The sequence below is a fragment of the Tyto alba genome, unplaced genomic scaffold (assembly GCF_018691265.1).
Source record: "Tyto alba isolate M040663 unplaced genomic scaffold, T.alba_DEE_v4.0 Super-Scaffold_16, whole genome shotgun sequence".
NCBI classification, from domain to species: Eukaryota; Metazoa; Chordata; class Aves; order Strigiformes; family Tytonidae; genus Tyto; species Tyto alba.
Genome location: NW_024881278.1, coordinates 1,147,312 through 1,164,433, shown reverse-complemented (window position 1 = coordinate 1,164,433; position 17,122 = coordinate 1,147,312). Strand labels below are relative to the sequence as shown.

The window sequence follows — 17,122 nt, the reverse complement described above, 5'->3', positions numbered from 1 at the left end:
CTCCCCACAGGATACAGGGGGGGCTCTGCTCCAGCACACCTCCCCCCTCCTTTCTTCCTCCGTTCCTCCACTGACCTTGGTGTTCACGCAGCTGCAGCAACTCCTCCTCACCAGTCCCACTGCTCCTCACCACGTCCCTTCTTAAATACGTTATCGCAGAGGCGCAGCTGATGGGCTCAGTTTTGGTGCAGAGGTGGAGCTGACTTGGAGCTGGGGGAGCTTCGAGAAGCTTATCCCAGGGGGCCGCCCCTATAGCCCCCTCCCCTGCCACCAAAAAACTCCACCACTCACTCAACCCAGGACAGCTCCCCCACTGTCCTCACTGTTCTCACTGTCCTACTCTATTAAGTGTTGTTAGTGGCTGTAATAAGTGTATGTTCTTTTTTTCTTCCCCTAACGAGTCTGCCATTTGCTCATGACCATAAAGGGGGATTTTTTTCCCCATCCCAGTCCTACCTCGAACCCCAAGCCTGGCTCTCTGTCCCTTCTTATTGCCGGAAGAGAAGGGAGAGAGAGTGGCTGCGTGGTGGTTGGCTGCCGACCAGGCTCAAACCAGGACACATTCAGATGTCCACCACTTTTTTTTTTCTCTATTCCTGGAGTACTTTTAAGTTAAATACCAAGTGCTGGAAATATGGTCATTTTGACATGGCTTGATTAGTATCTATTTCAGCGTTAGTATAATTTATTTTTATTTATTCAAAACTATTTTAGATGGTGACTGACCTTTGTTTGCTTTTTGAAATAATTTTTAGTAGTGTTCAAATTTTCAGTGGAATAACCCTACAAACTTTCAGTACATTATTGTTTTCCTGTCTCTGTGAAAAGCTACTGTAAGTTCAGTAGCTTTTCTCTGCATAAGCATCAAGCTGCATGAGATTATTTTGCAAAGCTTATGTATAAATATCTAAAATTCAAATAAGCATGGGTATTGATCTCATTGGGTTTGACTCATCAGTACTGTGAGTTTTCTTGCTTTATTGTGGAGGTCCTTTCTTTAGCAATTGATTTATAAAAATCAACCTTGTTTCTTGTAGAATTACAGTCTGTCAGTTTTGTAAATCTAACTAGGAAAGTCTAAGCGAAATAGCTCTCCCACCCCCCCAAAATACTTATCTGATTGTCTCTGAACAAGCTCTTACACTCTTCTCACCAGCCTAAGTGTTCTCATGCCTTAATTTTCCATTCCCTGCCTTTTAAAATAGTTTTTCCCCGTGATATTGTGACTTCATTTTGCAGGCTTTCAAATTGTGTGTTTTGGTGAGAAAAAAATAGAATAGTTAGAATATTTTGTGACAGAGAATTCTGTGGTAGTGTGGTGGCTTGACCTTGGCTGCCAGAGGCCCAGCCAGCCACTCTTACTCCTCCTCTTCAGCAGGACAGCAGGGGAAAATAAGATGAAAAAGCTTGTGGATTGAGATAGACAGGGAGATCACTTGTCAAGCACCGTAATGAGCAAAACAGACTTGACTTGGGGAAAATTAATTTAATTTTTTGCCAATGAAAATTGGTTTGGATGGTGAGAGACAAAGGCTTTCCTTGCACCCCTTCTTCCCCAGGGTGATCATCACTCCCCCACCCCCAAATCTTCTACCACCTCCTGTAAGAGGGGCTTACAGGGATTTATGGGATTTTGTGCCATACAGTGATGATTTTCCCTCCTCCATGCAGTTTTGGGGTTTTTTTCCTAGTTTTTGTCCCCAGAGATATAGGGAAGGCTATGCTGTGGATGTTGGTAACTGCATATCAATAATTCACTGAAATAATCCTGACTCAACTCAATATTGCAGTGGTATTTTACACGATCTGGAGATGTGCAGCTGACATGGTAATGCAAGCTATCTCAAATGTAATTGTATATATAGAGAGGACCCTTTGATAATATTAATGGAAATCACATTAGCTAGAGCCACTCTGTAAGCTCGACTCTAAGTCTTACCTTCAGTTTTGATTATGTAAAAACCTCTTTTGAACTAACCCACTTTCTTTTCACATTTCCTGAATGAAAGATCTTTTATTTTCTCTAGTTTGCTTCATTGCTTAATAATCAATGAGGTTTCTCCATCCAATAAGTTTAAATGCTTTTGCATACGTCTCCTGCTAATCTACCTGGGATGTCATGTTTCCAAGAGGAGTAATTGTGTTTGGCTCTGGCATGGAGTGTGGAGATCTGCCTTGAAAGTGTCATTTTCCCCAGGCACAGTGTGGGTCACCTCATGCTGAGTGTACACACAAGCTAAATTTAATAAAGTGCTGGAATACACCACCCCTTTTGCTGCCACATGGCCACATTTACAAGGAAATTGAGGTGGGAGGTCAATTTTCACTTAAAGACTCAGGTTGGAGATGACTGGTTTTTTAAGTGGAGGTCTTTAAATCTCACTTGTCTGACAGGTGGTAAGAAATTTACATTTAAATTGTCCAGATCAGCTTCTTATTTGTACTGAGTTGTTGGACAAAAGACATTTCTTAGTCCTCCATATCCTTCACTGCTTGATCTAACGAACCATAGCATAGGCTTCTTTTTCAAATATGAGCATTGCTTCTGACTACAGTAATTGTCATTTACATTGGCATTTCTCTTTCTCCTATATCAATTTGAATATTGTTCAAAATGACATGGAAAACATAGGGGTGTTTTGTTTTGTTTGTTTTGGGTTTTTGTTTGTTTTTTTCCCCTGGAAAATGGCATCTTGCAAAATTAAATCTTTTTACTTTATAGCCAGATTTACCAAAGTTGGTCTAACCAGAAACGCTGGCATTTGTTAAACCTTTCTAAACATTAGGAACTTCCATTACTTGCTAAAGCAGAACACATTTGCTTGTATAATGATTAAAAAAAAAAAAAAAAAATCACACTGACAACTTGTCAGAATAGATGCTGAAAATGCTATTTAAAACAAGTGTTAATAAGACCTAAAGTTCATATCAAGACTAAATTGGATTTGAATTTGTGGGATTGGAAGTGCCATTAACTAGTTATTTAATTTCCTTTTTGATTGAAGTATGCAAGACTCAGTAAATGCATAATTGTGAGTGAAATGCAAATTAGAGATATTAGCAGAAATCATATTTTTAAAAAATACTTGTTTGACAATTAATGCTGTGATCTTTTGACGTGCTGAAGAACCTGATGAGATCCGGGATATTTTGTTGATCAGCTACTGTTGTTGGGTTTAAAAGGCAACTGAAGATAGAGTCTGATTGTCAGTCAAGAGAAGTGTTGTAATAAAGAGGGTGCTAATGCAGGTATATATAATTAGCATGTGAGTGTGTCCTTAAAAACAGAAAAAAGGTGGAAGAACAGTCAAGGTTTTCCAAAAGATTATGGTATTTTTGTATTTTCCATGGACTTGCCAAGAGCATCAGAAGTATGAGTTGCACACTTGTAACCAGTCAGGTTTGCTGAAATCAGAGTTTTAAATTTCAAGTTTTCCTTATCCTTGCTTTAAATCAGTTTTCACATTAATCCAATCCCTAAAACTATTTCTAATCACATTTCTCCTTTTGTGTGTATTGCTGTGATGTTGGGTAAAAGAGCAAGCAAAAAGAGTTTTCAATGCAGCATTGGGAGGAAGTTTGAATAGTTGCTGGTGGCTTCCACTGTTCACAAAGTTGCTGCAATACAGTCTGAAATAAAGTTAAATATCTGGAGTAGATTGGCTGGCTGCTAATACATACAGTAGCATAAAATCAAACAAGGTGAACTGTGACCCTTGCTGGACAAAAATAAGGATATGTATTTTCAGATGGAGCTCACCTCTTGCCAGACAAATGACTTCTACAGAAATGAAGCAGCATCTAGGCAAGGAGGAAAAATGCTTCCTCTTAAAAAATTAATGCATAAAATGTTGAGATAGTGCAGTGATGTGTCAAGTCAAACATCCTGGAGCACAAGCACTTGTTTTAGCAGCGTTCGCGTAGCAGGTGTTGAAGTAGCATGAAGTACCCTATTGTACAGTGAAGAACAGGAGCTATTAAGCATCAAATATAAAATGCATCCCCCTCTCTGTTCCTCTGAAATGTACTGGCATTTTTGAACTCCAGATTATTTGGAAATATTTCAGTTTTGAACTGTTGTAGATTCCCTGAATACAATAGCTGCTGGTCTGTGTGACCCTTTAGTATGGTTTATCATACTTATATGGTTTATCCTTCTGCCCGAGGCAAGAACGGAAAAGAAATCCACAGTGTGAATAATATGCACAAACAAAGAATCAATAATGTATTTGCTGAAAAGTGTAAACTAAGTAGATTAAATATGTCTCACACAGTATCTTGCTTTTTCACCCAACCTGCCTTATAACTTTTTCTCATATATTCCTTTTGGGGAAAAAGATAAAAGAACATCTTTTTTTTTCCTTTTTTTTTTTTTTTTTTTTTTCACAAGGAGTAAGTATGTGTTGTTTCAGCTGATTTTCTTTATGTGGTCTTAGGAAATCTTTGATTTCCCTTAGAGAGGAGATAAAAACTGTGCTTCAGTAGAAATAATGTCAGATTGTTTTGTTTGTTCTTGTACTAAGAATGGCCTTCACCAAGTACTCTGTTGGTTTTAGATAATCCACCTAGGTCTTTGGGTTGCATCTGTCACAGCAATTGAATGTGGTGGAAGTGATTTAAAGGATAGAGCTGGGCTGGTAACACTGTTTGTTTTCTTTATGTGGCTTCGTATTTTTGTCCATTGCCTATGCATGTTTTATTCCTCTGAAGTTTCTCAGACTTTTTACGCTGACATCTCCCTTCATTTTGCTGTGGTAATTTGTCTTCCCTCATGTCCCTTATATACATGTGTATCCCCAAATCCTCGTACTTGTAACTCCTGTCACAATGTTCTGCCTATTCTCATCGAAACATCAAGAGCTCCAGCCAAGCCAGCAGCCCTGCTACTGTCTCGGCGAGATTCAGCCCTTCTTCCCAAAACACTGCACCCCATCTTGCAGCAAGAAGTCCTGTGCTCTCTCCCTCTTCTCCTCTTCCTCCACCCCAACCTGCTGCCCTTCAGTGCACTTTCCCAGCTCCCACTCTCGGCACAAAGACCCTGTCAGCAAGAAGAAAGAGCCTCTCATAGCAATTTCTCCCCCCTTCTCCTCCTGCCCAGCCTGTAGCAGCAGATGCATTAGTAGACATCAGGGACTCGGCAAGGAGAGGCACGCCGAGAATATCTCAACTTCAGGCAAGCCTTCAATTAGAGCCTGCAATCAATTGCAAAATGCATTTCCATAGGGAATGGGGCTTTGCGAGGTCCAGGATCGTTACCTTATTCCTATTGCTGAACAGCAGATCTCTGGATGCTTAGGCTTCCCACAGTGCTCAGAGGCACTGTGTGTCAAGGAGGGACTGGGATGGCATCCCTAAAGGTCAAGCATCGCTGCGCTGAAACACATTTTTTTAGAAAAACTACCAGTATCAAGTGGAATTCAGAACGTGTGGCTGGGGGGAGTGTTTGGTTTTTATCTCTTGCAGCATGAGCAAGGCTCTTCAGGAAGGTAGGGTTGAGTCCCTACACATTGCTTCAGTTGAGAACAACAAGGCATTTATATTTAAATCAGTGGGTAGAATAAATGTTTAACCTTGTTGAAATTGTAACTACAATGAAGCCAATATCCCATTACTGTTCAATTCAGTGTATGATGGGAGATTTTACAGTTGACTAGTACTTCACACTTTGTTTCAAATTACTTTTGCTGTATTATGTTGCCACCCTAAAAAAAAAAAAAAAAAAAAAAAAAAACAACTTTCTTGCTATATATGGATAAGTAGAAGATGAAATACTCTGCATTAAGGAGCTCATGTACACTTTGAAACCTCTTTCAATTAATGTTTCTCTGTGCAGCACTTGTTTCTGGAATGGCAATTCTGGATGTGGTATAGAGTGTGTTTTAAGAGGAATGATGTACTTGAGCTCACGAACAGCTGCATATATGTGTCTAAACATCTGTGTAATTTACGCAAACATTGCATAGACACTCTCATAGGTAGATTTTATGATTGTGACACTACCTGTGCAAGTACATCTTTCACTTGTATTTGCATTGTGTATACTTTCTCTTACCATTTGAAAATGCTAATTGCTAGCGTAGTAAGATCTTTTCCCTTTCAGTGTTCTGGTGGTATCTTTCTGCTGTTTCCCCTATTATGCTCAGCTGGAAGCCTTAATGTTCCACATGGACACTAGAAATACCCTGACAGGCAGAAAAGCTCCATCACATAGCACAGTAAATAGCACAGCTATGAAGCAGTTTGCTTCCCAGAGAGTCTCTGAGTATTGCTTGCTATTATTTTTTCACAAGACTGTTAGAGAACCCATTTATCCATGGTGTGGTCCCCCTGCAAGTATAATCCCTGTAAATGCTGGAAAAAGAATGAAACCAAAATCTTAACTTCTAGTAAAAATCTACTGACTGATGCAGAAAAGTGAAATTCTTGCAAATCCACAGCTCTCCTGCAGAATCGCAGTATAATACCTCCTGCAGTAAGGTACTCATAGGGAAGCTCTATTCGTCTTCAGCAATCCAAGTGTAAATGCATTTTCAGTAGAACTTTTGTTTTGGTTTGTTTTTTTTTTTTTCCCTCCAAATGGTAATAAATATCAAACATATTAGTAAACTTGAAATCCAGTTTTTCTTTAGTGGAATCTTGAGACTTTTTAGTGCAAGTCTCCATCTGCTCGCATAATTACAGTATATGTCCATATTCAGCTGACACTTTTAACACAGTTATATGGCAGGCATTTTTCCGATCTTATCAATGTAGTAGGGTGTGGAGTGAAGCAAGGTATGATACTGTGTTTCAGAGGAACATCAACGATGTCTTAGCATGCAATTCTTGCCTCTCAGCCCCTGCCTTGTAACTGACCCCCCCCGTGGCTGGTGCCGTAAGCTGAGCCCACATTTGCAACCCACAAGAAAAGCGTCTTGCGCCGCAGCCGGCGCAGGTGGCAGCTGTGGGCAGGGCACGGCTGTGGGTCAGCGCAGCCACGAGCACACGCGGGGAGCCTTTTCCGACAAGCCGGGCCCCCCGCTTGCCGAGAGAGCCACCCTACCCCGGCCCACAGCTCGGCTGGGCGCCGCTGACTTGCGCGAGGTTCCTCGCGTGGCCCGGTGCCAGCGGTGGCTGGGGCTGGCTCAGCCGGGGTCCCGCAGCCACCCAGTGCGCTGCAGGGGGTGCAGAAGGGCTCTCCCCCATTTCAGTGCTCCACCTGCTTTGCGCCACCGCATCAGAGCGGAGACGTTCTGTTTCTTGCATTAGTTGCTAGATATTTATTTTGGGTTCCTTTATTAAGCGTCTTCCACCAGCTGCCTCTTTATCCTGTCAGTAGTGGAATGCAGTTGGCAATGATTCTTCAGGAACTGTATGTGTTTTTCTGTTGCTGATGGATTTTTTCACTCAGGGAAAATAAAAAGGCATGTTCCTTGCTTGAGAGGAATTGAGACATATAATAATTTCTTCAGAAGAATGTTTTGTTTATGCATCTTGAAAACTTCTCATTTTCCTTTGACATTTTATATGCATACTAATTAATGACTCTAGCACAGTCTATGAAGGGTACAGTGAATATGTGCAGCTTTGTTTCTTGGGGTAACTGATGTAACAGAAAGGTTACTAGCTCTTCTCAGTACTTAATTTTACTGTCTTTCTGAAAGTTTCTTTTTGAGTGGACAGCAAATAAGGTTTTCTCTGGCTGAATGAGTTCAATAAGGCAAGGTAGGTTATTTAGCAGAAGATTCACGGCTCTTCTGTTTAGTCTTCAACGCAGCTGATCCAAATGTCGACACTTCCTTTCCAGGCTGCAAGTGTCCACAAAAATGGTCAAGCTTGCAACTATGCAGCTTGTTTATCCAATCACCACATGACCATGTTTTTTAACCAAAAAAAAAAAAAAAAAAAGGCAGGGGGGGGAGAAAAAAAGAAAAAAAAACCCTCAACAATAACAACACCCTAAGCTTGTTGGTAGAATTCTCTATCTCTGCTTCCAAACAGGCCATTTTTACCATGGTAATGGGAATCAGCCTAGCATGAGTGAATTCATTTTGACTACTAAAATATATCTTTGACAAGATGATTATATGGGATCAGTTGCAAGATTATACTGCTAGTTTCACAGCTGAAGGACAAGTGAATGTATTGAGTTAACCCTACTTCAGGCATGCTGGGCTGTGCATCTCATTTGTTTCCTTTTATTGTCATAAAGTGATAAGGCTGAAGTGTAATGATTAGTGTATTGTCAATAGCTAGCCTTAACCCATATGACCGTAATGAAGCACAGTTATTCACATGTCTGTTGCAATTCAGAAAGCATTTGTAGCACCAATAATAATAATATCGGGTTTCAGAACATATATGGAATAAAAGCTCAGTGCCTTTTTTTTTTTTTTTAATAACAAACCTGGGAAATGTCGTTATTTTTCACACCATCTGGTGCTGATGATTCCCACACAGCAAATACTCGATGCATGGTGGAAATACCCTGCCATACTGACTACAGAGAGGGCCTTCGGTATGCTTCCATGGTTTAAAAATGTGACTGCTGAGCATCATTTATATTTTATTACACATCACGGACAAATATATAAAATAAATAAATGGAAGTTATTATATTTTGACAGTCGTGACGATTAAACAACAGGACTCGGGTTTGATTTTAGAACACGGGAACAGTCTGCAAAATGTTGCATCTTGATATATGCACAAACATGCCAGTGTAGATATTTTTCCGAGAAAGTATAAGAAACACATAATGAGTATTTGTGTTTATGTGCATTTAGTTCTTTTCATGATTTGCTTCAAAATGAAATCATTAAAACTGGCAAATAAGAATATTAAGATTGTGATGAGCCTTTCAGAAACCATAGAGAAGGGAACGTATTTTAAATGAATAAAAACCTGTCTAACAACAACAACAACAAAAAAAAAAAGCAGACCTTTTTTTACCAGAATGAGTTGATTTACAGAAAACATTAGGCATCTCAGTTAAACTGACAAATTATAATACTCACCCCTGCAGCTACTGAAGTGATTTTCTGGATTGACATTTGCTTGTTAGTGCTATAATCTAACTAATATAATCTGTTATCATCATCTTCACCCATATCATATTAAAGGTTGATTATTTAGTACTTATGTTTTGTTAATGGGCGTTTCATGGGGAGGTGGCGTTACCTAATTACAAGTTAGACATTTTTAATAAGATGCAACATTGGATTGAGCACAGTAAGAAAGACGGATGAAGCTACCAGCATCTCCATACAATATAGGAGTCCCTTAAATAGAGTTCTGTCAATTTTATCTCGCAAAATCCTTGCTGCACTGTTATTCATTGAAGAACTTCTAGTATACATTTTTCAGATACTACGCAGACAAATTAGGCATACAGTAACAGACACAATAGCGTGAATGTTTCTCTGCTAAATCTCCCAAGCACAAAAGTCTGAGCATTTACACTTAGAGTGTCTAGCAACAGGGAATTCATCGCATATTTTCCATACATTGATGAAACAGGAGGTCTTATGTTCTTACCAGTTGCTTTCCAGGGAATAAATACAAAATGTAAGGGGAACTTCAACATGTATGTCTACAGTTACTGTCTTTCTCAGTTCTCCATAGTCTCCTCCTCTAAAACAGCACATTTATTTAATATCAAATATTTGAAAATAATTCTGGCAGATCTTATCGTGCCTTCTTCGGAAAATTATGGCCACGATGACTGCAAAAACTTGCACTATGTGCAGCTCGTTTCAGCAGCCATTTCTCAGATCAGTGTTACAATTTCCAGGAATGAAGTGGTAAAGTCCTGGAAAGAGGTGCAGAAGCTCATAAGTTTGAAGACCTTTTAAAGCTTTCATAGGCTGTCACTGTGGGTAATATCTGTGCAAGGACATACTGAAAGCAGTAGAGTTCAGATGAGGTGTATTTTACGTGATGCTAGTAGGATAGGGTTTTTGTCGTGGGGAGTATGAAGACATAGTCATTCATCTTGGGGAGTGAATGTAGTGGTATCTACATCTATTAGCAACCTGCAAAGAGGAGGAGGGGAAGTTTCTAAGCTCAGCTTTGGCTTGGCTGATGCTGGTACCCAAGTCAGTGTTAAAGCTGGCAGTCACTTTTCTAAAGGCATATACAAAGGCAGCTCTCCTGTCTGGAGTGACATTTTATCTGCGAAAAACTGGACAAAGACGTGAGTGCTTTCGCAACATTTTCCAAGCAAATGACAAAGATTTTGGAGTAACAAGTGTTTCTGGAGACACAGCTGTGATGCAGCCTTTTCCCACAAGGCTGGAGGGACAGGCACGTGGAGATGGTCAGCACTGACGTGCTTTCCAGAGTTGGTGGTGTTGAACGAGCAGAGCAAAGCTCAGCCCTGACCATGCATGCACAGGGGATCTCTCCTTCACCGACCACGTCTTTCAAACCATGCGGGACTTTCTGCACACCCTCGTTCCAACCGACTCTGCAGGCTTCCACCCGCTGTGGCATCAGCTGTAATGAATAAAACTGTACTCTAAAGGAGGGCTGCTGAGCTGAGAGGGGCACAAGCGGTGGCGGCTGCTCACTTCTAGGATTTGCTGTACTTGAAGGGTTGGGAGTAGATCCTGCTAATAGACGGTGAGATGTGATTAGCAGGCACTGCAGAATGCAAAGAGCTGCAGTAAACGTCCCACTCGCTGAAGCAGCTCTTCAGGCACCAAAAGCAGCCGTCACTGTTTTTGTGGTATAGCGGCATTTGTTGCCAAAATGTTGGCTTTGCCACTGAAGGATGTAGGAAGCCCAGTCCGAGTTAGAGGCCTGTGTGCGTGGGCCGGTACACACTTCACCTCACGCTTAGCCATGACACACAACCTGCCAACTCTCCCTTTTTCTCCAGCCAAACACATCCAGTGAAGTCGTATAGAGGCACCGCTTGCCTGTACCTTACGGCTAATGCTTCTTTGCCTTTTTGTGCCCTTGTCCTTTTCAGTATTCTGGAGGAGCACTCACTGCAGTAACATGGGCCGGTGTCACTCTTATTACTTTACCTGTTTTATCTTTTGTGAAATTGAGCCTTTAGCCAGAATTGCCTGAGCTGCTGCTCCAGCAGTCGGTTAACTGTGAGGCTCCTCGAGCTCATTTCTCTCAAGTAATTTGATTCCCACGTGCGCACTGAGATTGCTTTTTTGCTGAAAGGAAAGTAGGGAAGGGGGATGGGTGTGTGTGTGTATGGGAGCAGACCAGAAATGTTATGGCAGGCAAATGTAGCTTAGAGATAAAAACAACGCAAAAACATGTTTAAAAAGATCCCATCTCACTTTATCTCCCGTTTACCCAGTCCTATAAAACAAAATGTTTTTCCGTTCAAGAATCAGAGACACAGGGTCTTTTGTGCTGATGCAGGATATGAACAGGAGGATAAATTCCATCCTGCTTCTGTATAAAGCCAATAAGGTAATCTTTTCTTTAAAACTACCAGAAATGTGTGTAAAATACTAATTAGATTCTTTTTGTTTGTTCGTTTGGTAACTTGTCATAAAAGGTTTCTGTGGATTTCAACATATCTTCTGAAATTATATACAGAATTCACGGCATTTTATGTTGGTTGCTGAACTATTTCCTTTACATTGTGGTTACTTAGGAGTAACTGAACACCAGTTTTCTAGATAAGCTTCTATTTAAGATTGGTTAGTATGGCAGCGGTTTTCTAAATAATATACAATTTATGGAGAGATTCTATAAAATCGCCAGTGCTTTATCTCAGTTTTGGGCAAATACCCAGCTGCAAGGGAGTGAAAAACAAGCCTGAAAAGTTAATCTTGCTGGAGGGAGAGTTGTTCTGAAAATAAACCGTTCAGTGCATAAACAGTGGTGTATTGGTTGCCTGAAATATGCATTTGTCCCTCTGCATATGGTTCACTGTACGTCCAGGCAGATCTACCACACTTGGGGTACAAAATTTCTATGTTACAAAGTCCCAGTTTTTAGACAGGAGATTACTAATTCAAGCAGACGGTCTGCTTAGAGGTCTGTTATTTTATATGATGAAAATGAGGCTGTTGGAAGTCCCTGCTTTGGGTTTCATTAGTGTTCATTAGTTTGTGTCATAAGAAATATGCCTTGGTGATATCAGCAGCATTATTAAATGTCATAAGAATATATTTGCCCAGCAGCAGTGGAAGTATCTACAGTAACACTTGTAGGTTCTTAGCTAATTTTCTATCTTGGCCCTGGAAAAAAAGATTTCAAAAAATTTGAAAATATGATGTATTGAGAAATGTGTGCAAAGGAAGCACATGCTAAATGTCAGTATTACCCAAACATTGACTATTTTACTTGCTACTCTTGCTGGATAGCTGTCATCTATCACTTTGAAACAGTACACATGCTGCTGGACAAAATCCTTGCAGAGTCCAGTTACAGGGAGTAATGTTTTGGGGATGTGACTCAGGGTGGAGGGATTTTGTTCATTTTTTCTAATCTAGCACTGCAAAAATTCTGAAAAAGGGTTAAAGGAGATATGAGTTTGGAGGGTAATGTGCCAGGTCAAAAAGATGGACAAATCTACTAATTTTTTACAGTGTCTACATTTCAGTTTGCGGTGTGAGGATGATATATGATCTAAAAAAGGCTATATGAATGCAGCTGTATGACAAATTTCATGACTGTTTCTGTCTAGCCCCGTTGCTTGCTTGTACACTGTGCCCACAGCTCCACCTCTTCAAAGACTGTTCTATTAATCTAACCTACTGAGAGCTATTCATACAGCTTACGGGTTTTTATTTTTAAATCCTCACAAAAATGATTTGCTGCCCTCAAGTTAGGAATTTAAAGGAAAATTAAATTAAGGCTGCCTAAGTAATGAAAGCTTCTTTAGATTTGAAAGATAGAGGCCATCAAAGTAAAAAGTCTGTATCCCTGGAAAGATTTCTGATATTGTTTAGTGCTAGGGGGAGTTACTATTGCTAGTATATCATGCAACATCAGGCCTTAAATTCATGCACCTATTCTTCAAGAATTCCTTAATTTCCAAAGTTGTTCATTATGTTTTAGGTCATAAATTAAGAGATTTCTCGCTCAAACATTTCTATCCTTATAAGGCCTATGGCATTGGGGTCATAGTGTTGTATAGTTTTGCTGACAGATGGATTAAAGAAAGAAAGCCTTAAGAAAGCCCTTATGCCTTAAGAAACATCTGAATTTTTCTTGCATGTCATGAAATATAAGCCTAGTATTTGTTACTGTGATACATGTGTTATATTGTTGCCTGCCTAGTATGACACATGTATAGCACTCTATTGTTTCTACTTCTCTTAAGCAGTGAAGCTTTCCTAACTAGAATTAAAAAAAAAAAAAAAAAAAAAAATCCAATAAAATATCACTGGCCCTATTTTAAATTTGTTTAGCTGGGAAAAAAAGTAAATGATGTTACCTAAAACCTTTATACAAATCTGTGAAGGGAGTTGACCAACTTGTAATCCCAGAATAAGCAAAAAACTGGGGGGAAAGGGAATCCAGATTTTTGTTTTCTTACATGTATAGAAAAATGTGTGCTTTTTATTTATCTCTTATTTTTTCTATCTTTAGGTTTTCCAAATGAGCCCGCTGCTGTCATTGCCCTTAACACTATTAAGGAATGGCTAAGCAAGAATCACAATGAGGTACGGAATAAAATATAAATTTCCCAAATTTCTGGTTAAGATTATGGTATTTGACTTCAAAACTGTGAAAAGAGGTCTTGAAAGAAAAAAGCTTGAGCCTTGAAGTCTTTTATTATTTAAGTCTTAAGACCGATGAAATCAGGTCAGGACAATATAGCCAGGGAAAGATTGTTATATTTAAAAGCAACTGGAATTGGAGGGAAATACATTTGTTTGAAACAATACTGTGCATTTCCCGTGCATTGTAATCTTTCCTGGCAAAGTAAAAGACTATTCTCTTCCTAAGCTTTTTCTGAGCGTCAGAATTTTTGTGTAATAATAAGGAGATTCTTGGAAAGGAAATGTATATAACAGTTGTCAGTGGAAACAGCCACCAAAGGTCAGTGGTGTTCCAGGGGTCACTTTACAGTAAAAAGCTGTATGACAGTATTTCTATTTTCATTAGTTTTCGGTTTGCTTAGAGTTAAGTTTTCATTTTCCCTGGAACACTCACTAAAAATGTGATACAACTGTGAATTTTCAACAGGACCAGTCGTCTTCCAGTGACAACATGATGGTGATTATTTTTACAAGGCAAAAAAATGCTTTCAACTGACTGATCTCCATATCTCCCCTTTCTAGTTTTTGTCTTTGTCTGGTTTGAGTTCTTAGCAAGCTGATAGTTCCTAATGTTGAATTGGAGAAATGCAACAAAGAAATGACAGAGCAAGTAAAGTAATCATGATGTCTTAGACTGAAGCTATGCCTGTTTCCTCATGATGACAGCCAGCAGATTTTAGACAGCTAGATGTTGTTCGGTGTTTTTGTCTGAAAATATTTAACAAAGCATCCAGTGGAGAAGCACTGGATACAGGGACATAATTGGTAGTATTTTTCCTCTAGCAATATATTCAGGGGGCCTTTTTCTCACGAGAATTTGATACGTGAGGGTATGAATTCAGCAGTTCTATGTGATTTGTTTTGTTTTTTACCAACTTGGAATGGAAAGGAAATACTACATTGAGATTTGAATGGTAAGTTGAGGTTTTAAAACCTGACAGTACGCTAAGGAGTGCATACATGTTTGGATACTGGTTCTTGGTAGCTTCCTGTGACTTAGAGATCTGAGCAGTGACGCAGGAGTTTTGGATAGACAGCCTCGTTAACTGTAGGCGCCTAAATGTCATCAGCTTGGGTCTAGGCTTATATTTTTGGGAATCTAGTCTATTAGTATGCTATTTTAACCCTTAAGTATAAGGCTAGAAACTCTACGTTTGTGCTGCTCTGCCATCTTATAATTTCTCTTAGTTGTGTTTTTGTCATATAGTTTAAGAAATAGGCTAAAACCCTTTTTTGGCTCCAGAAGTAAGCTTTTCTTCCTCAAAAGCCGAGTATCTATTGTATATACACCCCTTAATTACTATTCTCTTAGTGGTATTACAAGAAATCTGACTTCATTTGATAGACTGCCTATTAAAAGTGTAGAACTTTTCTCAATGAAAGCTATTTTCTGAAGGATTTTGCTCTATGGTTCAGCCATTGCTTCTCAGCTATAAGACAAATTTCACTTTCAATACACTCTGAGTCTTCCAGTTTTTCACTTTTTCTGCTTCTCACCTAGAAACTCATATGCTCTGCATGTCACCTTTCCCTCTTTCTTTTGGTTAGTGTGTTGCTTCCACATTTTTCTGGTTCCCTCCGTAGATTTTGAATGACTTCCTCCCCTTGCCCTCGGAAAGCTCCAGGTCATGTTTTGGAAGAAGATTTGAGGTTCATAGCAGATAGTGATTGAAGTGACAGTGTTTGTCATATATGTTTATGACTCTTATATGAGTTATAATAATATTTTATGTATTTTGACCTGCATTTGCAAAATGCCACTGTATTTATGGTCCATGCAGATTAGTGTGAACTATGACCACTGAATATGCATGATTTTTCCTTTCTCACTCTCTGTAACAAATTCCCCTCTAAGTCTTAGCCCTCGTGGCTGCCTAGCTCTAAACCTGTCTTACTCCCCATAAACTCCAATTTCATCTGAATTCTTTCTAAGTAAGTAGCTGTAGTTTACAATCTTTGGACAGTGAAAGGAGCCCAGGCTGTCCTGACTACAAAATAATTGTTAAAATTTATCCTACTGAGCTTACATCAGATCTGTTTGGGTTTGGTTTTTTTTTTTTTTTATTTTATTTTATTTTTTATTTTGGACTAGTATAGCTAATAGTTGTTGAATTAAATGTTTCCTAACACCCTGAATCCCAGACTCACCAAGTTGATGTCTCATGCTGTTTGATGCACTTGAAGACATACATGTGATGCATTTGATGCAATTATTACCTATCAGTGAATATGACAATTCGGAACTGATCACCAAGAGCTTTTGTTTATTTTTGAAGGAAGTGGAGTGCTAGATTTCAGTCAAGGTATGTTTTGAGGATCCAGTTATCCATAGCTTTGTACTTTCTTCTACAAAGCTTTCCCTCTTTGTATGGTTTTTCTGCAATCTACTACCTTGAATTTTAGGCTGTGGCATACTAGCATGCTTTGCATATCATAAATAGGGCAGCATCAAAATGAAAATACTTAACAATTCTATTGGAGGTAGCAGTAACTTAAGCAGTGAAAGGGATCTTTGAGAAGCATACAGTTGCTGGGTCACTGTTGTTCAATGCGTATGGCAAGATGAGCGTAGTTCATCTGGTTTAAATGAACTGACGTAGCTCTGTGCCAAGTGTCAATCTGACCCATTTTATATTGTGCACGCTTACTCCCTTGAATTAAAATTTGGGCTCCGTGTAGTAATATTATACATCACTCAAGCATTTCCAAAAAGTAGCTCATCGTACAGCAATGGAAACGAGAGGGACTTTCTGTATCTCAACAGTATAGTCTCCTCTTACTGCAGATAACCATAATATACAGTCCTGTCTATAAACTTATGTCATAAAGATAGAGCAACTCCCACTACACCCACTGGATATTTAAATTCACATGTTCTAGTCCTGGAGCAAAACCCCTACCGACTTGCCACTAGGCCAGCTTTTCAGAGGGCTGCCCATGTTTCACCCCAGTTATCACCAACCAGAGCTGCTCCCCTGACACTGGCTGCGCTGCCAAAGTGAGTCAGTGTGTCCTGCTAACAGCTCCTCCCGCCAACAAGAGAAGCCTCCTGCACTTGGCTTTGCCAGAGTTAAATGAATCAAAGTCAGCTTCTTCGCTTCATTCCTCCTTGTGCAATCTGCCGTGCCCTTGAGAAGGTTCTGCTCCTTTAGTACCAAAGATGTCTGGCAGTCAATTATCCCCTTGGTAATGTTTGGTACTTGTTGTCCTAACCAAGATCTCGAGCTCTTTGAGCGTAGAATGTGAATCGATTTAATGAATTCAAGAAGTTTTAGTACAAGGCAGACCAAAGTGATAGCCTGCTCACTAGGAAACCTGCCTACATAACACTACACTTGGCAAAACCAGATAGGTGAATGAGATGGAAACCTGACAAATTTGTAAGTCTTTTGTGCTGT

At 39.6% G+C, this 17,122-nt stretch overlaps 1 protein-coding gene across 2 annotated transcripts in view; it reads left to right on the top strand.

Moving 5' to 3' along the window:
* Positions 1-17,122, top strand: part of MACROD2 (mono-ADP ribosylhydrolase 2) — a 902,990-nt gene that overhangs the window by 621,137 nt on the left and 264,731 nt on the right. For both annotated transcript variants that reach the window (XM_032994762.2, XM_032994761.2), the window contains exon 8: positions 13,552-13,625. In XM_032994762.2, the coding sequence (XP_032850653.2) occupies positions 13,552-13,625 (74 nt within the window). The remainder of the gene's footprint in view (positions 1-13,551; positions 13,626-17,122) is intronic.